The sequence below is a fragment of the Phyllobates terribilis genome, unplaced genomic scaffold (assembly GCF_046119375.1).
Source record: "Phyllobates terribilis strain yellow unplaced genomic scaffold, ASM4611937v1 Scaffold_1__5_contigs__length_1240528914, whole genome shotgun sequence".
Taxonomy (NCBI): domain Eukaryota; kingdom Metazoa; phylum Chordata; class Amphibia; order Anura; family Dendrobatidae; genus Phyllobates; species Phyllobates terribilis.
In genome coordinates this window covers 304,051,595-304,070,023 of record NW_027362761.1, presented here as the reverse complement: position 1 = coordinate 304,070,023, position 18,429 = coordinate 304,051,595, and the positions used below count along the sequence as shown (strand labels likewise).

Sequence of the window (18,429 nt, the reverse complement as noted above, 5' to 3'; positions counted from 1 at the left end):
CTCTACCCTCACCTACTGTATCCTCACCCATCCCTTGTAGATTGTGAGCCCTCACTGGCAGGGTCCTTGGCAGGGTCCTCGCTCCTCCTGTACCAGTCGCCGTCACATTGTGTTCAAGATTATTGTAATTGTTCTTGTATTATACCCCTTTTTCACATGTAAAGCGCCATGGAATAAATGGTGCTATAATAATAAATAATAATAATAATTCACCTCATATGCACCGTGTGAATATAAAACACATTTACTTTTTTTTAAAATGAGAGGTGTTGTAGTTCAATATTCAGATATTCTTTCAACAGGCCTTTAAATAGTGTGGTTGTCCAGGATTTAGCGATTGATTACTTATCTCTAGGATCATCAATATCGGTTTGGTGGGGGTCAGACATCCAGCACCCCACCTGATCAGTTGTTTGCAGGGCCTGCGAGGGGCAAGGGTAATCAGTATACAGAATGCAGTGTTCTCAGGTACTGCAGTACCCATGAATGGTCACTACAGAGTATACAGCGCTGTGGTGTTTTGGATATTTACACTGCAGTTCTGGCGGTGCTTGTATTAGACCCATACTGATCTAATATTAAAGACCCGAGTCCTTGACAACCCCTTTAAATTTAAGTGGTTAGACTAGAAGCCAGAGTAAACATGAATGTATAAAATATAATAAGAATAAACCCTATTTAGTGTTTTATGATTTTGTTTGTTTCTGTATTTCTACTTATTCTACATTTTTTAACACCCCAAAGATTAGAGCTTATTGCCCAATGTACAGTTTCAAGATCCCTGTACATATAATAATAATTTCTTGTTAGCAGTATAGGGGGACACATCACCCGGGGTATAAGCCTTACCACTAAGACGCTGAGACTAGGTAGACAAATAGTGTTGGCTCTGCCCCGTTGGCAGTCCCTTCTCCTCTGACAGTAGGCAGCTAGTTGTGTGCTATCTCCTTCTGATCAGCTCTTACGTTGGAAAGGTTTGGACGAGGAGTGTACAGCCAGTCTATATAAAACCACAACCCCATTTTTCTTTTTTTGCAGTACATGAAGGAACTCTTATTCATGCTGTTTCGGTGCTGACTCAGTGGTGTCAGAAATTCACTACTGAAGTTCCTAAGAAGCTGATAGAATGGTTCCAGAAAGCTGCTTCTCTTAAGACCAGCACGTCTGGAGTGAGACATTCGTATTGCCAGTGCATGCTGGTCTCATTCAAGGGTAAGTTCAGCTCCGTGTAATACAGATAAAGGAACCATAATCTGAAAGGCGTTAGTATTGGCGCACACGTGTTTGGGGTGCTGCATTGTTAACATACACTAAAGATTGTTCATTGGCCACATGCTACATTTGTACTTTTATTTTTCTTGATTCATACAAGACTACATGTTAACCAGTTCAAGACTGGGCTATTTACCTCCTTTCCTAACCAGGCACATTTTCAAGTTTTTCATACATGCAGTTTAAAGAGTTGTAAAATGTTTTCTCATTTGGATATTCAAGTAATTTTTGTATCATTTTTGGTGATATGTGGTGCTTCATTTTATTGACACTGTTAAATTATTTTTTTTTCTGATGTCAGTGAATATTGTCAGGGAAAATAATGGAAATACATGTCTCTTTTTCTACTTTTTTATGTCCACAAAGGACCTTTAAAATACATATAAAAATTTGTTGGCCATTCTTTAACAATTATTTTTATATATCGGGCATTTTTTTTCCGGTAAACAGGGCCGACAATTTGGATTGACTGCGGCATTTTTATTATTTATTTTTTTTACTTGCTGTTTTTTATTTATGTATTCTTTGGGAGGGCATTCCATTACACAATATTTGTATTTTAATTTTATATATTGAGATATTTGTATTTTCATCCTTTTTCCCTTGTAACTAAGGCTGGTGTATTATCCCCAGTTGCAGGGGGAAGATGCAGCCTCATGATTGCATAGCAGAGCTGTCGGGGTCTCCTATGACCGAGTAGCTCCTGCTCCCTCGCTATACATAGTGATCACATGACCTCTCAGAATGGAGGAGGAGAAGGAGCACCATCAGTGCTTGTTTAGCACTGTGTATAGAGCGATGGAGAAGGCATAGATGTTAATAAACCTTCTGTGCCTTTTCTATGGAGACTCCGTCTGTCTCTGACAGCCAGATCCTGATTACTGTTACACAACCTCGCTGCGCTCTAAGGCTATGTGCCCACGATGCAGAAATGAAGCAGAAAATTTCTGCAGCATTTCTGCATCTCCCTGGCAGAAAAAACGCATGCAGATTGTGCATGCGTTTTTCCTGCAGAATACATGCGGATCCACATGCGGATTCACATGCGTTTCCGCATGCAGATTGACAAGCGCTTTCTAGGCGATAGCATCACTTGGAAAGTGCTTGACAACTAGGTCACACTGTATAAATCCATGCGAACAGCATGGATTTATATAGTGTGACCGTAAAACAATGCTTAAAATAAAGCTATACTCACCCCCGATGCCCGGCGTGTGCTGCAGCGCTCGTTCCTGTCTGGTTCCCGGCTGCAGGCATATCGCGAGACACAGCGGGAAGGGCCTGCGGTCACATGACTGTGACGTCACCGAAGGTCCTTCAGCGCTGCCGGCATTCAGAGAGAAGCCGCCGGAAAGGTGAGTATAAACTTTATTTTTTATTTTATTCTTTTTTTTACAGGTACAATGGTACCCAGGTCTGGATGAGAGTCTTCTCTCCTCCAGACCTGGGTACCATCCGCACATAGAGACGCATATAATCCACGTGTACAAATGTACAGACGCGCATTCTATGCGTCTCAATGCAAGTCAATGGCGGCGCTTCCGCAAAATTAATGAACATGCTGCGGATTTATGAGCGCTGCAGAAACGCTGCGGAAAAATCCACAGCATGTGCATTGACATTGCGGAATGCCATTGGGGACCATGGGGTGCGGATTACCATGCGTTTTTGATGCGTTTCCAGCATAAACGCATGAAAAACGCATCGTGTGCACGCAGCCTTATGCAGTGATGTTTTACTGCAGAGTAGAGGCCGGACCGCCCTGGTCATTTAAAGTTTATGGGCTGTCCAGAAGGGATTAAATCCGAGCATATGTATTTGCGGAAAATTGTATATAAAAAAGATACGTTGATAAGAAGAAATTCTTGTTTTGCAGGAGATACTCTGGGGCAAGCGCTGGCACTTTTACCCCTTTTGCTTCAAACTGTGGAGAAGGCCGCGGCACAAAGTGCACAGATACCATTGCTGACGGAAGCTCTGGCCGCCTCTGTGCTTGTGTGCAGAATATCTGTCACTGAAAGTCAAGTTGGTAGGATTCCATATATATATCATATATATCCTCTTCCTCTGTCATCTTTCTAATATCTAAAGACTTGGGGATTAAACTGATGAAATTAACTCTTAAGTAGATTAAAAAGAAATTAAGTCATTCAATGCAATGTCTTCTTATTGCATGCACCATTGGCTGCTAACGGCAGGCGATCCTTAGTTTTATCCTGTATTGCAATCTAGAGCTGCAATCACAATCCTGCAGGCTTTAGAGCTGCAATCGCTCCATGTTTCAATGGCAGACCGCAAAATTGTGAGTGCAGCTGCTGACTGTAATACCAGATATACAAGTGCATCTACCAAAGCAATTTATTTTATGAAGATATTGAACTTTTTAAGTGAATTCTATATGCAAACTGTAAAATGGTGCTTAAAGGTGGACATACTAAAACCAACATACTGCTTAGCTGTTCTATGCTCCTGTGCACACATGGTGGGAAAAAAACACCTAATGAGATTATACAGCTATATTGTAGAAATGTGTTGGAATAAAGTTACTGTTTGAGGATTTAAAACGAGACATTCGTGTAACTTTCTCCTGTCGGCATGACTTATATTTGTAGAGCTACTGTGAGGAATGAGAAAATAACCCACAAATAGCTCAGTATACTTAGTGCTATTCATCATAGGGGTCCAGCACCTGGAGATAAGTGAGGTAGAAGTGACAGGTCAGATGTTTTTTGACATGACAATAACTCTTCAGCTATATTTTATACGTCAGATTACATGCATTAACTATTTCCTGAGATTTTGTATTTTTTTTAGTTTTTGTATTTTATTTTTCTTCACAGAAAACAAGCTGACCAACTTTTGGCAATTGCTGTCTGATGATAAGAGACAAATTTTCACTTCTGATAAGTTTCTTTCTTCAGCATCTGAGGAATGTAAGTAGAAGTCAACCTTCCCTTTCCCTGGCTAGGCTTCCTTGCCTGGTCTCCCGGCCACTTGAGATGCTGTAGTCCCATCTGAAGCTTTATTGACTGCACTGGTCACATGATACATCATTGCAGGAGGCTGGTCTGTACAGGGACCAGCAGAAATGCCAACGAAGCTTAAAGGGTTTTTTCCAAGAATGAAAGTACATTTTAATCAATAGATCTTGGAATAATAATAAGTTCCACAATTGGATGTGTTTAAATAAAATGTTCCTGTGCTGAGATAATCTTATAAATGTGCCCTGCTGTGTGCTGTGTAATGGCTGTGTCTAACCGTGTACGGAACATGGTCTGATCATACCACATCTCCTGGGCGGGGTGGGGATGCAAAAGAGTATACAGACAGGACAGCACTGGATCACAGCTGCTGCTTTCTGTGAGGTAAAACATTTCACTGCTTGTTTTTAAACAATGTTTTACTTCAAAGAAAGAATCATCTGCGTTCCCCGGCTATATCTGTATACTCTTCTTCCTCCCCTGGCCAGGAGCTGTGGTATGATCAGACCATGTTCCTGCACGATCAGACACAGCCATTACTCAGCACACAGCATGGGCACATTTATAAGATTATCTCAGCACAGGAACATTTTATTTAAACACATCCAAGTGTGGAAATTATTATTATTCCAAGATCTATTGATTAAAATGAACTTTTGTTCTTGGGAAAACCCCTTTAAGAGTGTATTTTCTAGATTAAGGTTAAAACTAGTTTTTTTTCTAAACTTTGTTTCGCTCTCATCCAATTAGTTGCTATTCTTTTCTCTGAGGATTTTTGAATAGCAAAATCTGCAGTATTTCCATTATTGGTGACCATGGCCATAATCTGCTAATGTTCCACATTGTATCTGAATAAATAGGACTGCTTTAGTTTTTTCTACAAATTTCTATGAGTTTAGTACTAAGCTTATGTATTCCTCTTGAATCCCAATAATAAAAGAAAATGACAAGCTTGGATCCTTATTTTTTCCCCTCCTTAGGTCATTGCACACTTCTGCTGCTTTGTGAGAGGCTTTTACTGGACCACATCCACAGGCTCCCCGACAACCGCTCTCAGTACGTTCAGGCTTTATGGTGGCTTTATCATTTTTTTAATGATGTATGAAAGGTTTACCTTCCCTTTGATTGTCTATTTTAGACCATATTACCATGCGCTGATTACTATCCTGCTGACTCGCTCCTGGAAAGTGCGTAAGGAGTGTCAGCAAACCATCAAGAAGCTGCTGGCCTCTCTGGGGGGCGCCAAACTGTTACGTGGCCTGTTGTCTGAGCTGAAGGTTGTCCAAAATTCAAGCAAGGTAAAGACCAGTGCATTCCTCCATGGGGACTGGAGAGCAAAAACTACTTTACTAGATTTACACACAATGTTTCTCTTTGTCACAGTTTGTACCGGTTGATAGTTTACCAACGGATTCAGAGGACGTTCCAGAGTCTGGGAAATTTTATTTATCTCCACGCATCCTCATGGAAGCAATTCATGTTCTTACTTGTGTGCCTGGGTTGGAATCTGATTCTTCAGAAGCAGAAAATCTGGCTCAGGAGCTTCTGGTGTTAGCAAACCATCCATTAGTTGGTGAGAAAGAGACAAATGTGTACAAAAACATAAGGTGAACTAACTGCTTGTCTAATGTAACTGTTATTTTTCTGAATACAGCCTCCGCATACAGGGACCTGTGGGTAGATGTAATGTACAAGCTGAAGATGGATCCTGCTGAATTCATAAATACGCAATTTGACGAATTTCTTCCTGTAATCACTTCTAATACTACCAGTGATCAGGTCAGTGTGCATTATATTCCAATGACAGACATTGCCCATTGTTCATCAACCGTGGTTCCATTGTAAAGGAATCTGTCACCAGGTTTGTGCTACCCCATCTGAGAGCAACATATTTTGAGGGCAGAGAGTCTTGATTCCGGTGATGTGTCACTTACTCAGCTGCTTGCTGTTTATTTGATAAAATCTCTGTTTTATCTGCTGCAGATCTACCAGTTCTCTAAATGCTGAGCTCTGTTTAGCCATGCCCCCACCACTGTTCGGCAGCTTTCTGTGTACACTGTGCATAGGCAGAAAGCTGTCAGTCAGTGCTTGAGGTGTGGTTATACAGCGTTCATGAATGTGGTGGGCTACATGATGTTAGGTTTATTAGTCCTATTGTCATAATCTTCTGCTGATAAAACAGTGACTCTCAGATTAGGTGACAAAAATCTGGTGACAGTTTCCCTTTAACGCCTTCACGACATGTGACATACATTTATGTCATATCTTGTGTCTCCGACAAAGGCAAAAAATGTTTTTGCTATGTATAGCAGAAATGACAATCTCAGAGGTAGCACTGTTTTTGGGGACAAAATATCATACAAACTAGATAAAAAGCTGCATGTTATATAACATGGATAATATTACTCTATAATACAATTTCTCATCTCCTTCTTTAACATTTTGTAGATCTGATTGGCTGTTCATCATTGAGTATTTGAGAAAATTCTGATAACTACTCGTAAAGCAAAAAACCCTTTTTAATTTCAGGCTGTCCTCAATGCAGCTGGGACGCTGTCTCGCATCTCTCCAGACAGAGTTCTTCCTAGGCTGATCGGTGTTATAACGGACTCGCTGCAGAATCCAGCCCTGTGTTTAGTTACCAGGGAAGAGTATGCGATCATGTTGACCCCGGAAGGAGAGCTGTATGACAAATCCATTTTACATAGGTAATTATCACTGTGTGTAAGAATAGTACATTAACCCTCTTGTCGATCCCAGCTAATAAAGTCCTGCGGAGGTGGATAATATGGATGGATCACTTTAAATATGCCTCCATTTCTGTTAGCATTATTGTATGGAAATATGGGATGATTTGTTCAGACCCGATTGGAGAGTTTTCCCTGTAGGCACAGCCCTGTATAATGTAGCGTTACATATGCAATGCTATGGTTTTGCTAGTTTGATATATAACTTTTCTAAAGGTTTTTTTTTATTAATTCTTTTCTCCATTTTGTTTTAGTGCTCAACAGGATAGTCTTAAAAAGGCAAATATGAAGAGAGAGAATAAAGCATATTCTTTCAAGGAGCAAATAATTGAGTTGGAGCTGAAAGAGGTATATACTCAGTCAATTTTTTTTCATACTGTGAAATTTTCTACTGAATTTCGTGGGTGGAAAATCTACATTATGTTACAGTATGAGAAAAATGAGCGAAAGTTACCAAATCTCATCCACATGCTTCAGCATATCAATTTACGCAGCAAATTTCCCCCACGACTTTCACCCCTACCAAGACCATTAAAATCTGCAGAACTTGCAAATTGAGGTGCAAATTCTGCAGCCTTCCAGGCTGTGTGGTCTGTGTCTTGAGACCGTTTGTGTTCTTCCACAACTCCATCACTCCTCAACCTCTGCTCCACAATCTGTGCACAGGTAGAATTGGGGCAGAATAATAAATGTCTATAAGAGCAGCATAAATCAAATGTTCCCAGTTGTTTTTTTTTCTGAAGTTTCCTTTTATATTTTTGTATATTGGGTTGATTATTGATTGTGGATTGTATTATACAGCCAATCTTCTTGCACTGCCGGGTCTCTTATGGCGTGATCTTAAGTGCAAATTTATATACATAAAAAATTGTGTTTCTTTGCAGGAGATTAAAAAGAAGAAGGGCATCAAGGAAGAGCTACAGCTAACAAGTAAGCAGAAGGAAATGCTGCAGGCACAAATGGAAAAAGAGAGTCAGATCCGTAAGAGACTGAAGGAGGTGAGAAAATCTTAAAATATAAACTTACTTTCTACTACAAGGCAACGAACGGTTTTGAAGCTGATAAGAAAAGTAGGAGCAATTTGTTCCACACTAACGGGCCATGGGCTGAGGATTCTTGCCTTGAGCCAACCCCATACACATTAGACTAATGTCGGCCAAATTCCCCCCCGATATCGACAGGTTTGGCCTAAGGTCTAATGTGTATGGGGTCGCTGACTAACTTATGGTCGGGGGGAGATATTGATCGTGTACGTTGGATTCCGGACTGCCAATTACATTGTTCTCCTGGAGTATGGGTGAGTCAGTTGAAATGACAACTTTGTAATGTGTAGGGTCAGTTTAGTCTTTAGGTTCTGGATTTTACACACTATATCTGTTATCAGTATGTGATCTCAGAAAATTGAAGTACCTAGAATTGATAAGATAGGGATGGCGTCATAATTTTATGTAAGCTTTAATTTTGTAAGAAGCTCATTATTTTGGGAACCGCTGGATGATTTTGTGATTTTAAGTGATAGAAAACCTTCCAAATTAATAAAAGGTTCACACTAGTGGTTGCAGGTGTTTTAATTTCTATTCCAGTATTGGAGCAGAAAAATGGAACTCCTCTAACAAACAGATTCATCCTTTGACTGACAACTATATTATACTCTTCTTTTTTTTTTCTTTTCTTTTTTTCCTTTTGGGAAATAATATACACAGCATGCTGCACTTTTTTCCAGCAAAAATGACAGAACTTCTGATGGAGGCTTTGGCAACTGTGATGCTAACCAAATCTTCTGAAACTTTTGAGTGTCTTATTAAAGGGATTCTGGCAGCTGATACATGCTGTCTGATCCATGAGCAGCACGTATGAGACGCCATTAATGTTTGAATCTGATCACTTAACTTGATAAACATATTTTAAAAGCCACTGGGGACCAAGGAGCACAGGTGACTAGTCAGACTGGTCTCACTACCAGTGACTGACGGGTCTCTCCCTATACACTTACACATGGAGAGACATGTCACTCATGGGGAGTGAGTGGGGTGAAGCCACTGGGGACCGGATTTTCCGACTTATCACCCGTGCTCCTCGGTCCCTCGTGGCTTTAAAACTGTGTTTTCCTTTGAAACGTAGCAGCGTTTAAGGGGAAAACATACCTGGGTGAGATCATACAGCCAGTGCCTGATGCGTGCTGCTTGTGGACGGGGCAGCATCCGTCAGCTGTCAGGATCCCTTTATATACTCCTTGGTGACAGGATAGATAACATTGTTGCTTTTTCTCTTAGTTGGACATGGAGCTAGAAAACACAATAAGACTTCTGGACTGTATCATACAGCAGAGCTCTCCTGGTCTTTCTCAGCATATCCCTGCACTGACCAGCAGCTTATTGCCTTTACTCAAGTCTCCACTATCTGCTTCTCGGATCCATCTTCTTTTTGTCCAGTTAGCTGGCAGCGTCATGCCAGCACATTTAAGAACATTTGGTAAATATCTCTCTTCATGTTTCTTTTAATAAAATCTGGAACAGAGATTGTCCTTGTCATGAGGTTTTCCTTTACATCTCTCAGAATTGGCAGTGATATCTGGCTTCTTTGTGCATAGGAAAATTGGTTGCCCACATTACGCTACGCTTGTTGAAACCAGAATGTAATCTGGATCCCGCCTGGTGCCAGGAAGATTTGCCAGTAGCCGTGAAGAGAGCAGTAAACCTCCTACACATTTATACCGTACCCAAGCGAAAGGATGACCCAGGTGACTAAAGCTTTGTTATTAATTCCTGTACCTTAAAAATTCTCCAGTATGTGGACAGTAGCCCATCTGACTGTTTCCAGAGACCTCCAATATTAATCTTTACGTTTTTCTACTATACAATATGTAAATTGAATGGTGTGGCGTGTGCTGGGGGTGTCTTGTTTTTGAGGTTCCCTCCAGTGGCTGCTATACAGTACAGACCAAAAGTTTGGACACACCTTCTCATTTAAAGATTTTTCTGTATTTTCATGACTATGAAAATTGTACATTCACACTGAAGGCATCAAAACTATGAATTAACACATGTGGAATTATGTACTTAACAAAAAAGTGTGAAACAACTGAAAATATGTCTTATATTCTAGGTTCTTCAAAGTAGTCACCTTTTGCTTTGATGACTGCTTTGCACACTCTTGGCATTCTCTTGATGAGCTTCAAGAGGTGGTCACTGGAAATGGTTTTCACTTCACAGGTGTGCCCTGTCAGGTTTAATAAGTGGGATTTCCTGCCTTATAAATGGGGTTGGGACCATCAATTGTGTTGTGCAGAAGTCTGGTGGATACACAGCTGATAGTCCTACTGAATAGACTGTTAGAATTTGTATTATGGCAAGAAAAAAGCAGCTAAGTAAAGAAAAACGAGTGGCCATCATTACTTTAAGAAATGAAGGTCAGTCATTCCGAAAAATTGGGCAAACTTTGAAAGTGTCCCCAAGTGCAGTTGCAAAAACCATCAAGCGCTACAAAGAAACTGGCTCACATGAGGACCGCCCCAGGAAAGGAAGACCAAGAGTCACCTCTGCTTCTGAGGATAAGTTTATCCGAGTCACCAGCCTCAGAAATCGCAGGATAACAGCAGCTCAGATTAGAGACCAGGTCAATGCCACACAGAGTTCTAGCAGCAGACACATCTCTACAACAACTGTTAAGAGGAGACTTTGTGCAGCAGGCCTTCATGGTAAAAAAGCTGCTAGGAAACCACTGCTAAGGACAGGCAACAAGCAGAAGAGACTTGTTTGGGCTAAAGAACACAAGGAATGGACATTAGACCAGTGGAAATCTGTGCTTTGGTCAGATGAGTCCAAATTTGAGATCTTTGGTTCCAACCACCGTGTCTTTGTGCGACGCAGAAAAGGTGAACGGATGGACTCTACATGCCTGGTTCCCACCGTGAAGCATGGAGGAGGAGGTGTGATGGTGTGGGGGTGCTTTGCTGGTGACACTGTTGGGGATTTATTCAAAATTGAAGGCATACTGAACCAGCATGGCTACCACAGCTTCTTGCAGCGGCATGCTATTCCATCCGGTTTGCGTTTAGTTGGACCATCATTTATTTTTCAACAGGACAATGACCCCAAACACACCTCCAGGCTGTGTAAGGGCTATTTGACCAAGAAGGAGAGTGATGGGGTGCTACGCCAGATGACCTTCACAGTCACCAGACCTGAACCCAATCGAGATGGTTTGGGGTGAGCTGGACCGCAGAGTGAAGGCAAAAGGACCAACAAGTGCGAAGCATCTCTGGGAACTCCTTCAAGATTGTTGGAAGACCATTTCCGGTGACTACCTCTTGAAGCTCATCAAGAGAATGCCAACAGTGTGCAAAGCAGTCATCAAAGAAAAAGGTGGCTACTTTGAAGAACCTAGAATATAAGACATATTTTCAGTTGTTTCACACTTTTTTGTTAAGTATATAATTCCACATGTGTTAATTCATAGTTTTGATGCCTTCAGTGTGAATGTACAATTTTCATAGTCATGAAAATACAGAAAAATCTTTAAATGAGAAGGTGTGTCCAAACTTTTGGTCTGTACTGTATGTCCGCATTGTCTCAGGATCGGTGCACCGTGCAGTTGCATAACCAACTAGAAATGATATACTTTGCAGATGATGATTACCCTTCATGCATCATTGGACAGTGGTGAGTGGGTTCAGTATTTACGGGGAAGGGGGGCAGTGTGATATTTTTTATTTCATGTGTATTAAAAGAAAATTAGCATAGAAAACTAATATTAGGCTCAATCAGACTTTTTATCATAAGTGATCAAACGATGCATCACAGTTAGTGATGAGTGCAAGTACTCGTTACTCCAGTTTGCCGAGGGTGCTCGGATATGTACTGTCAATAAATCAAAGTGTGAGCAGCCCATCAGGGATGAAAAATTTCTAAACTACTTATTACCCAAAGGGTAAATAGATCCAGTATAAAGGGATGCATTAAAAACTAACTTTCTCTATCGCTTCATTGGGGGACACAGGACCATGGGTGTATGCTGCTGTCGCTAGGAGGTTGACACTATGCAAAAAAAGGAAAATAGCTCCTCCTCCGCAGTATGCACCCGCCTACAGGCACCAAGCTCACCAGTTTAAGCTTAGTGTCTGTAGGAGGTAGACCTGGATCTTCACAGATCCAACCTTGTTGTGTTTATTAATCCTTGTTTTTTCTCTTTCAGATACAGCTCTTCAGGCTAACAGGGCACACTGCGTCCCCTGTTAACCCACTAGCTACTCCCACATCGCCCACTCTCGGACCCGGTGGGCAGGACTTATCCCCTCTCACCTTAGGGTGTCTCAGGGTGATTTCGGTGGCCAGTCCTAGCCTGTTCCCCACCCCAGCCCCCTCCTCAGAGCTGCCTGGGAGGGAGACGGTGGTCCCTGCGGGTGACCTTCCCCCAGTTTTCTGGGGTTGACACTGTCTCCTGCAGGAGAAAGGAAGGGACGATTCCCGGACCCGCTAAGACAGGTACTTCCCTGCCTTTTAGCTGCCGGTCCCAGTCTCCCGGCGTTACCTGCCTTCCTCCCCTCTCCTCCCTCTCACCAAACATGGCGCGTAACAGCGCTTCCCTGGGCCACTTCCTCCTTCTTCTTCATAATGCGCGGCAAATCTGCCGCGCTTTTCTCCGTCGGGGGGTGTGTCCGGTGGGCAGTCCCGCTCCAACAGCTATACGCCCCCTCCTATTTGACCAACCAGGGCCGAGGAGCATAGTGACGCTTCCGTCACGCCCTCGTGCCTTCCGCGGACCTATCATCGGGGGGCCTCTCAAGCCCGCCCCCTTTCCCATCTGCCTATCGGAGCCTCGACGCGCTCCGTCATAATCGCTGCGTCCTCTGCACCGACGCCATCACTCTGCCGCACGCAGCTCTCTACTTCGTCGGCACCTATTGTGACCCGCTCCAGCCTCACCTTCGGAGCCTTCAGGGGGGCACAGGACCGCTTCTCTACAGGATCGGGTAGGCTCTGTCCTGACACCGACCCCCACCCTTCCCTGCTCACAGCGCCCCCCTCTGCAGTATCCCTGGTCAGGCACATATGCCCAAACCCAGGGAGCCCTCAGTCCGTCCCTCTCACATTGTCACATACTACGCCTGTGCTCTCTGCGGTACTAAGTGGCCTGCGGGTCTCACTATGGCCTTCTGCTCGACCTGCAAACCTCCTGCCATGCTGGCACCCCAAGATCCCCCCACTCACAGTCTGTCTCTGACCTCACCAAGGTTTCTCAATCTCTGGTGCAGGTCTTAGAACGCTTGCCAGAGCGTTTGCCTATGTTATCCACGGCCACCAGCGCTCCGAACGTCCCCACAGACGATTCGCAGGCACCCCTGCCCCCTCCTCACAGGGGCAGACTGACGGCACGTTCTCAGAAACGGACTCACGCAAGCTCATCCTCCAGCTCTCCAGACTCCAAGATGCTCCCTGCGTCTCACACCTCTTCCCCGGAGGTCGCCCCGGGATCTAACTCTGCTTCAGATTCAGACTCTGGTTCTGACACAGACCAGTATTCCAAGGTCCAGGACATGATAGACAGCCTTATAACTGCTGTCAATCAGACTCTGAATGTTACAGAAGACGAGAGCCCTTCCCGGGACTACTCAGTTTCCTTCAAAAAGATTAAGCGTCCTGTACGCACTTTTTCTAACCATGCAGAATTTGACAGCGTTTTTCAAAAACAGTGGGAGCATGCAGAAAAGCGTTTTACAGGAAAGAAACAGTTAAATGTCCTATACCCCTTTAACCATGACCTTGTTAGCAAATGGACGGAGTCCCCATCTGTGGATCCTCCCATCTCTCGCCTTTCCGCCAAGACGGTACGGTCTCTTCCGGATGGTTCCTCCCTTAAGGATACCACGGATAGACAGGTCTTGAGGCCCTCTCTAAGTCAGCCTTTGAGGCTGCGGGCACCTCCCTTTGCCCTTCCTTCGCCTCAACTTGGGTATCAAATGCGGTGTCCGCATGGGCCAAACAGCTCAGACGGGGCATCCTAGCAGGGGCCTCCCCGGACGAACTGGCCGACTTAGCTGATCAAATCGGCCATGCCGGAAAATATCTACTTACGGCGTCCCTCGACTCCGCTGCATGCTCAGCCCGGGTTTCCAGTAATCTCGTTGCCTTACGTAGAATTCTTTGGCTTAAAGCCTGGAACGCCGACCCGGCTTCCAAAAGATCTCTAACTAATCTTCCTTTTCAAGGTTCCAGGCTGTTTGGATCCAAGCTAGATCAGATCATCTCTGATGCTACTGGGGGTAAGAGCACCTCTCTCCCCCAGCCCAGACCCAAACGCCCTTTTCCTAGGAGACGCCCCCTTCAGTTCTGGTCCTTTCGTCAGTTCGCTCAACCGAACCCCTCCTCTCAACAGGACCGTACTCCAGCACATCGGGACAGTCGTAAACCCTCCTTTAGGCCCACGCTCCTAAAGGAGCTCCTCCAAGTCCTCTGGATCACGATCACGATCCAACAGGTTTTTCTCAACATGACGGGTTACTCACACCTGGGACTTCTCCCAGGGTGGGCGGCCGTCTCCTTCTGTTCACAGATTCTTGGCTCCCGGCAATAGAGGATGCCTGGGTCAAAGAAATTGTGACTTCCGGCTACAAAATCGAGTTCTATTCCAGCCCACGATCACGTTTTCTCAGGTCCCGCCCCCCCACAACCATCTCTTCCACGGTTTCCTCCAAGCCATCACTTCTCTTCTGCGCTCAGGAGTCATAGTCCCGGTTCCCGTTCAGGAAAGGTTTTCCGGTTTTTACTCAAATCTCTTCGTTGTCCCAAAAAAGGATGGTTCACTACGTCCGATTCTGGACCTCAAACAGCTAAACCGACTTGTACGCATCCGACAGTTCAGGATAGAGTCCCTCAAGTCGGTAATCGCCTCGATGGAGGCCGGGGAATATCTATGTTCAGTGGACATTCAGGATGCGTACCTTCACATCCCAATCTGCGCGTCACATCAGAAGTTCCTTCGCTTTTCCTTCAGGAACGCACATTACCAGTTCACTGCCCTCCCCTTCGGCCTCGCCACAGCCCCGAGGGTTTTCACGAAGGTGATGGCGACAGTTATGGCCATTCTTCGAACAAGGGGAATTGTAATCATCCCCTACCTCGACGACCTGTTAATCAAAGGCCCCACGTTCAGGGACTGTCTCCACAGTCTCCAGATCACCTTGAACACTCTCTCCCGGTTAGGCTGGCTGATCAACACGGACAAATCCTCCCTGGTCCCATCCCAACGTTTAACCTTCCTAGGGATGCAGTTCGACACGGTCCGTGTCCGGGTCCTCCTTCCGAGGGAAAAGATAAACTCCCTACGACAAGGAATCCACATCCTCTCCGACCCAAGTCCACACTCCCTTCGCCTATGCATGAGTGTCCTGGGAAGGATGGTAGCAGCCATGGAGGCAGTTCCATTTGCCCAGTTCCATACCCGGTCTCTTCAACTACCCCTTCTCTCAGCTTGGGACAAGAATCCGACATCTCTAGATCGACGCATCAAGTTACCTCGTCAAGTAAGACGGTCGCTAACCTGGTGGTCCCGCCCTTCTTCCTTCAGACCCGGGAGATGATTCCTTCTGCTTCGCTGGCACGTGGTCATGACCGATGCCAGTCTCATCGGTTGGGGGTCAGTTTTTCTACAACACACGGTCCAGGGCCGGTGGAGTCCCCACGAAGTCTCCCTCCCCATCAACATTCTGGAGATGAGGGCGATTTACCTGGCGTTGCGTCACTGGTAGAAGATCCTGGCAGGGTTCGCAGTCCGCGTACAATCGGACAGTGCCACGACCGTGGCATACATAAACCATCAGGGAGGAACGCGCAGCAAGCCCGTTTTAAAAGAGGTGGCAAGAGTGCTACTTTGGGCCGAGAAGACGGTCCCGGCAATCTCAGCAGTCCACATTCCAGGGGTCGACAACTGGGCGGCCGACTTTCTCAGTCGGCAGGGCCTCGCCTCAGGAGAATGGTCTCTCCATCCTGAGGTGTTTCACCAAATCTGCCGGACATCGACCTCATGGCGTCCCGGTTAAACCACAAGGTTCCGTCCTTTGTAGCTCGGTCCCGCGATCCGCTAGCAATCGCCCAGGACGCGCTAGTCATATCATGGTCACAGTTCCAACTGCCCTATCTCTTTCCACCTCTACATTTGATCCCTCGAGTCATCATAAAGGTCAAGACAGAGGGAGTACCAGTTCTCCTAGTAGCCCCAGATTGGCCCAGATGCGTCTGGTACGCAGATCTGGTAAATCTGCTTGTCGACTCCCCCTGGAGACTACCAGACCGTCCGGACCTCCTCTCTCAGGGTCCTATTCTTCATCAGAGTTCTCTTTCTCTGAATTTAATGGTATGGCCGTTGAGGCCTCGGTGTTGAAGACGGCGGGCTTTACTGACAATGTCATTCAGACCCTAATTAACGCCAGAAAACCCGCTACCTCGCGCATATACCACAGAACTTGGAGAGCCTTTTTTCGTCACTGCGAACAAGATCAGCTGACTCCTATGTCCTTTTCTTTGCCAGTCATTTTGTCTTTTCTTCAGTCTGGCCTAGAGGCGGGACTATCTCTCAGCACTTTCAAGGGCCAAGTTTCGGCCTTGTCCATCCTATTCCAACGTAACTTAGCTAGCCGTCCTCAGGTCAGGATGTTTCTACAAGGGGTGGCCCACCTGGCGCCCCCCTATCGCCCTCCAGTGGAACCATGGGACCTTAATATGGTCCTAAGCATCCTACAACAGCCTCCATTTGAACCCATTCAGGACATTCCAGCCTCTCTCCTTTCCTGGAAGGTGGCTTTTTCCTAGAAGGGTCACAGAACTCGCAGCCCTCTCTTGTCGGTCGCCTTTTCTGGTATTCCATCAAGACAAAGTAGTGCTCAGGCCGGTGCCTTCCTTTTTGCCAAAGGTGGTTTCCGCTTTCCACATTAATGAGGACATCGTTTTGCCTTCCTTTTGTCCTGCTCCAGTGCATCCACGGGAGAAGTCCCTGCACAAACTGGACCTGGTCAGAGCTCTACGTGTGTACCTTTCCAGAACGGCCTCCCTTCGGCGCTCGGATGCCCTTTTTGTCATCCCTGAGGGGCTTCGCAAGGGATTTCCCTGCTTCCAAGTCAACCATCGCCCGTTGGATACGTTCGACCATCTTGGAGGCACATCGCATCTCGGGCAAACCTCCCCCTCCCGGAGTAAGGGCTCACTCCACCAGGGCAGTGGGGGGCCTCTTGGGCGGTCCGCCATCAGGCTTCAGCCTCTCAAATCTGCAAGGCCGCAACGTGGTCTTCTCTTCACACCTTTTCAAGGTTTTACAAGGTCCACACTTATTCTTCGGCTGATGCCAGTCTTGGACGGAAGGTCCTGCAGGCGGCAGTTGCCGAAGTCTGACCTAGTCTGTGACTATCTTCTGTTCTCCCACCCAAGGGACTGCTTTGGGACGTCCCATGGTCCTGTGTCCCCCAATGAAGCGATAGGGAAAGAGGGATTTTTGGTACTCACTGTAAAATCTCTTTCTTGGAGCCTTCATTGGGGGACACAGCACCCTCCCTGTTTTTGGACATATGTCCCGTTGGCCCTTTGGGCATCTCATTTAGTTTTTCACGGTTGTACCCCGTTGGGCATTACATAGTTGGTTATTTTGTGCTTCTCCTACTGCTCTAGCCACTAACTGGTGAGCTTGGTTCCTGTAGGCGGGTGCATACTGCGGAGGAGGAGCTATTTTCCTTTTTTTGCATAGTGTCAACCTCCTAGCGACAGCAGCATACACCCATGGTCCTGTGTCCCCCAATGAATGCTCCAAGAAAGAGATTTTACGGGGAGTACCAAAAATCCCTCTTTTATTAATTTTCATTTAAAAGTGGTCTTTATTTAAAACTACTACAGTGGGCCTGTCTTATATCACTATACAGGAGGATTTCCCAACCTTGGAACACCTCTCTATCAGCTAAAACTAGTCGATTTCTTTTAGTATATTAATATCTCCCTAGCATGATCATGGCTGCAGTCTATAGATCTTTGTAGCACATTATAGATAAATCTATTTCATTCTTGCAGGCTCCACTGAAGAAACTAAAATGCAGTCGTATAGCTCCGCCAACCAGTTTCGCCTATACAGGCTTAATCAGTGGACCAGAGCTATAATGATTGTGATAAATGGAGGGCTAGGCCTTTTAAGGCTTTTGATCTAACATGATAGGTCCCATATGGAAACCAATAAATGAGCATATATCCCATATCCAATAAAAGGGCAATGTAGATTTTGTTAATGAAAAGAATCAATCTATTCCTATCCATATCATAAATCATACGTGCCAAACTCCGGCCCATGGGCCAAATCTGGCCTGCAGGTGGTTATATTTGGCCCGCAACACCAAAACCGCCACCCCTATGTGGGGCCATTATTCTGTATGGAGGACTATGTGGGGCCATTATTCT

The 18,429-nt window shown here is 45.2% G+C and overlaps 1 protein-coding gene across 1 annotated transcript in view; it reads left to right on the top strand.

Moving 5' to 3' along the window:
• Nucleotides 1-18,429, top strand: part of GCN1 (GCN1 activator of EIF2AK4) — a 69,706-nt gene that overhangs the window by 15,612 nt on the left and 35,665 nt on the right. The window contains exons 14-25 of the mRNA XM_073673395.1: nucleotides 1,039-1,212; nucleotides 3,149-3,301; nucleotides 4,113-4,205; nucleotides 5,234-5,309; nucleotides 5,392-5,551; nucleotides 5,637-5,826; nucleotides 5,908-6,032; nucleotides 6,783-6,961; nucleotides 7,255-7,348; nucleotides 7,885-7,998; nucleotides 9,274-9,472; nucleotides 9,591-9,740. Of these exons, the coding sequence (XP_073529496.1) occupies nucleotides 1,039-1,212; nucleotides 3,149-3,301; nucleotides 4,113-4,205; nucleotides 5,234-5,309; nucleotides 5,392-5,551; nucleotides 5,637-5,826; nucleotides 5,908-6,032; nucleotides 6,783-6,961; nucleotides 7,255-7,348; nucleotides 7,885-7,998; nucleotides 9,274-9,472; nucleotides 9,591-9,740 (1,707 nt within the window). The remainder of the gene's footprint in view (nucleotides 1-1,038; nucleotides 1,213-3,148; nucleotides 3,302-4,112; nucleotides 4,206-5,233; nucleotides 5,310-5,391; nucleotides 5,552-5,636; nucleotides 5,827-5,907; nucleotides 6,033-6,782; nucleotides 6,962-7,254; nucleotides 7,349-7,884; nucleotides 7,999-9,273; nucleotides 9,473-9,590; nucleotides 9,741-18,429) is intronic.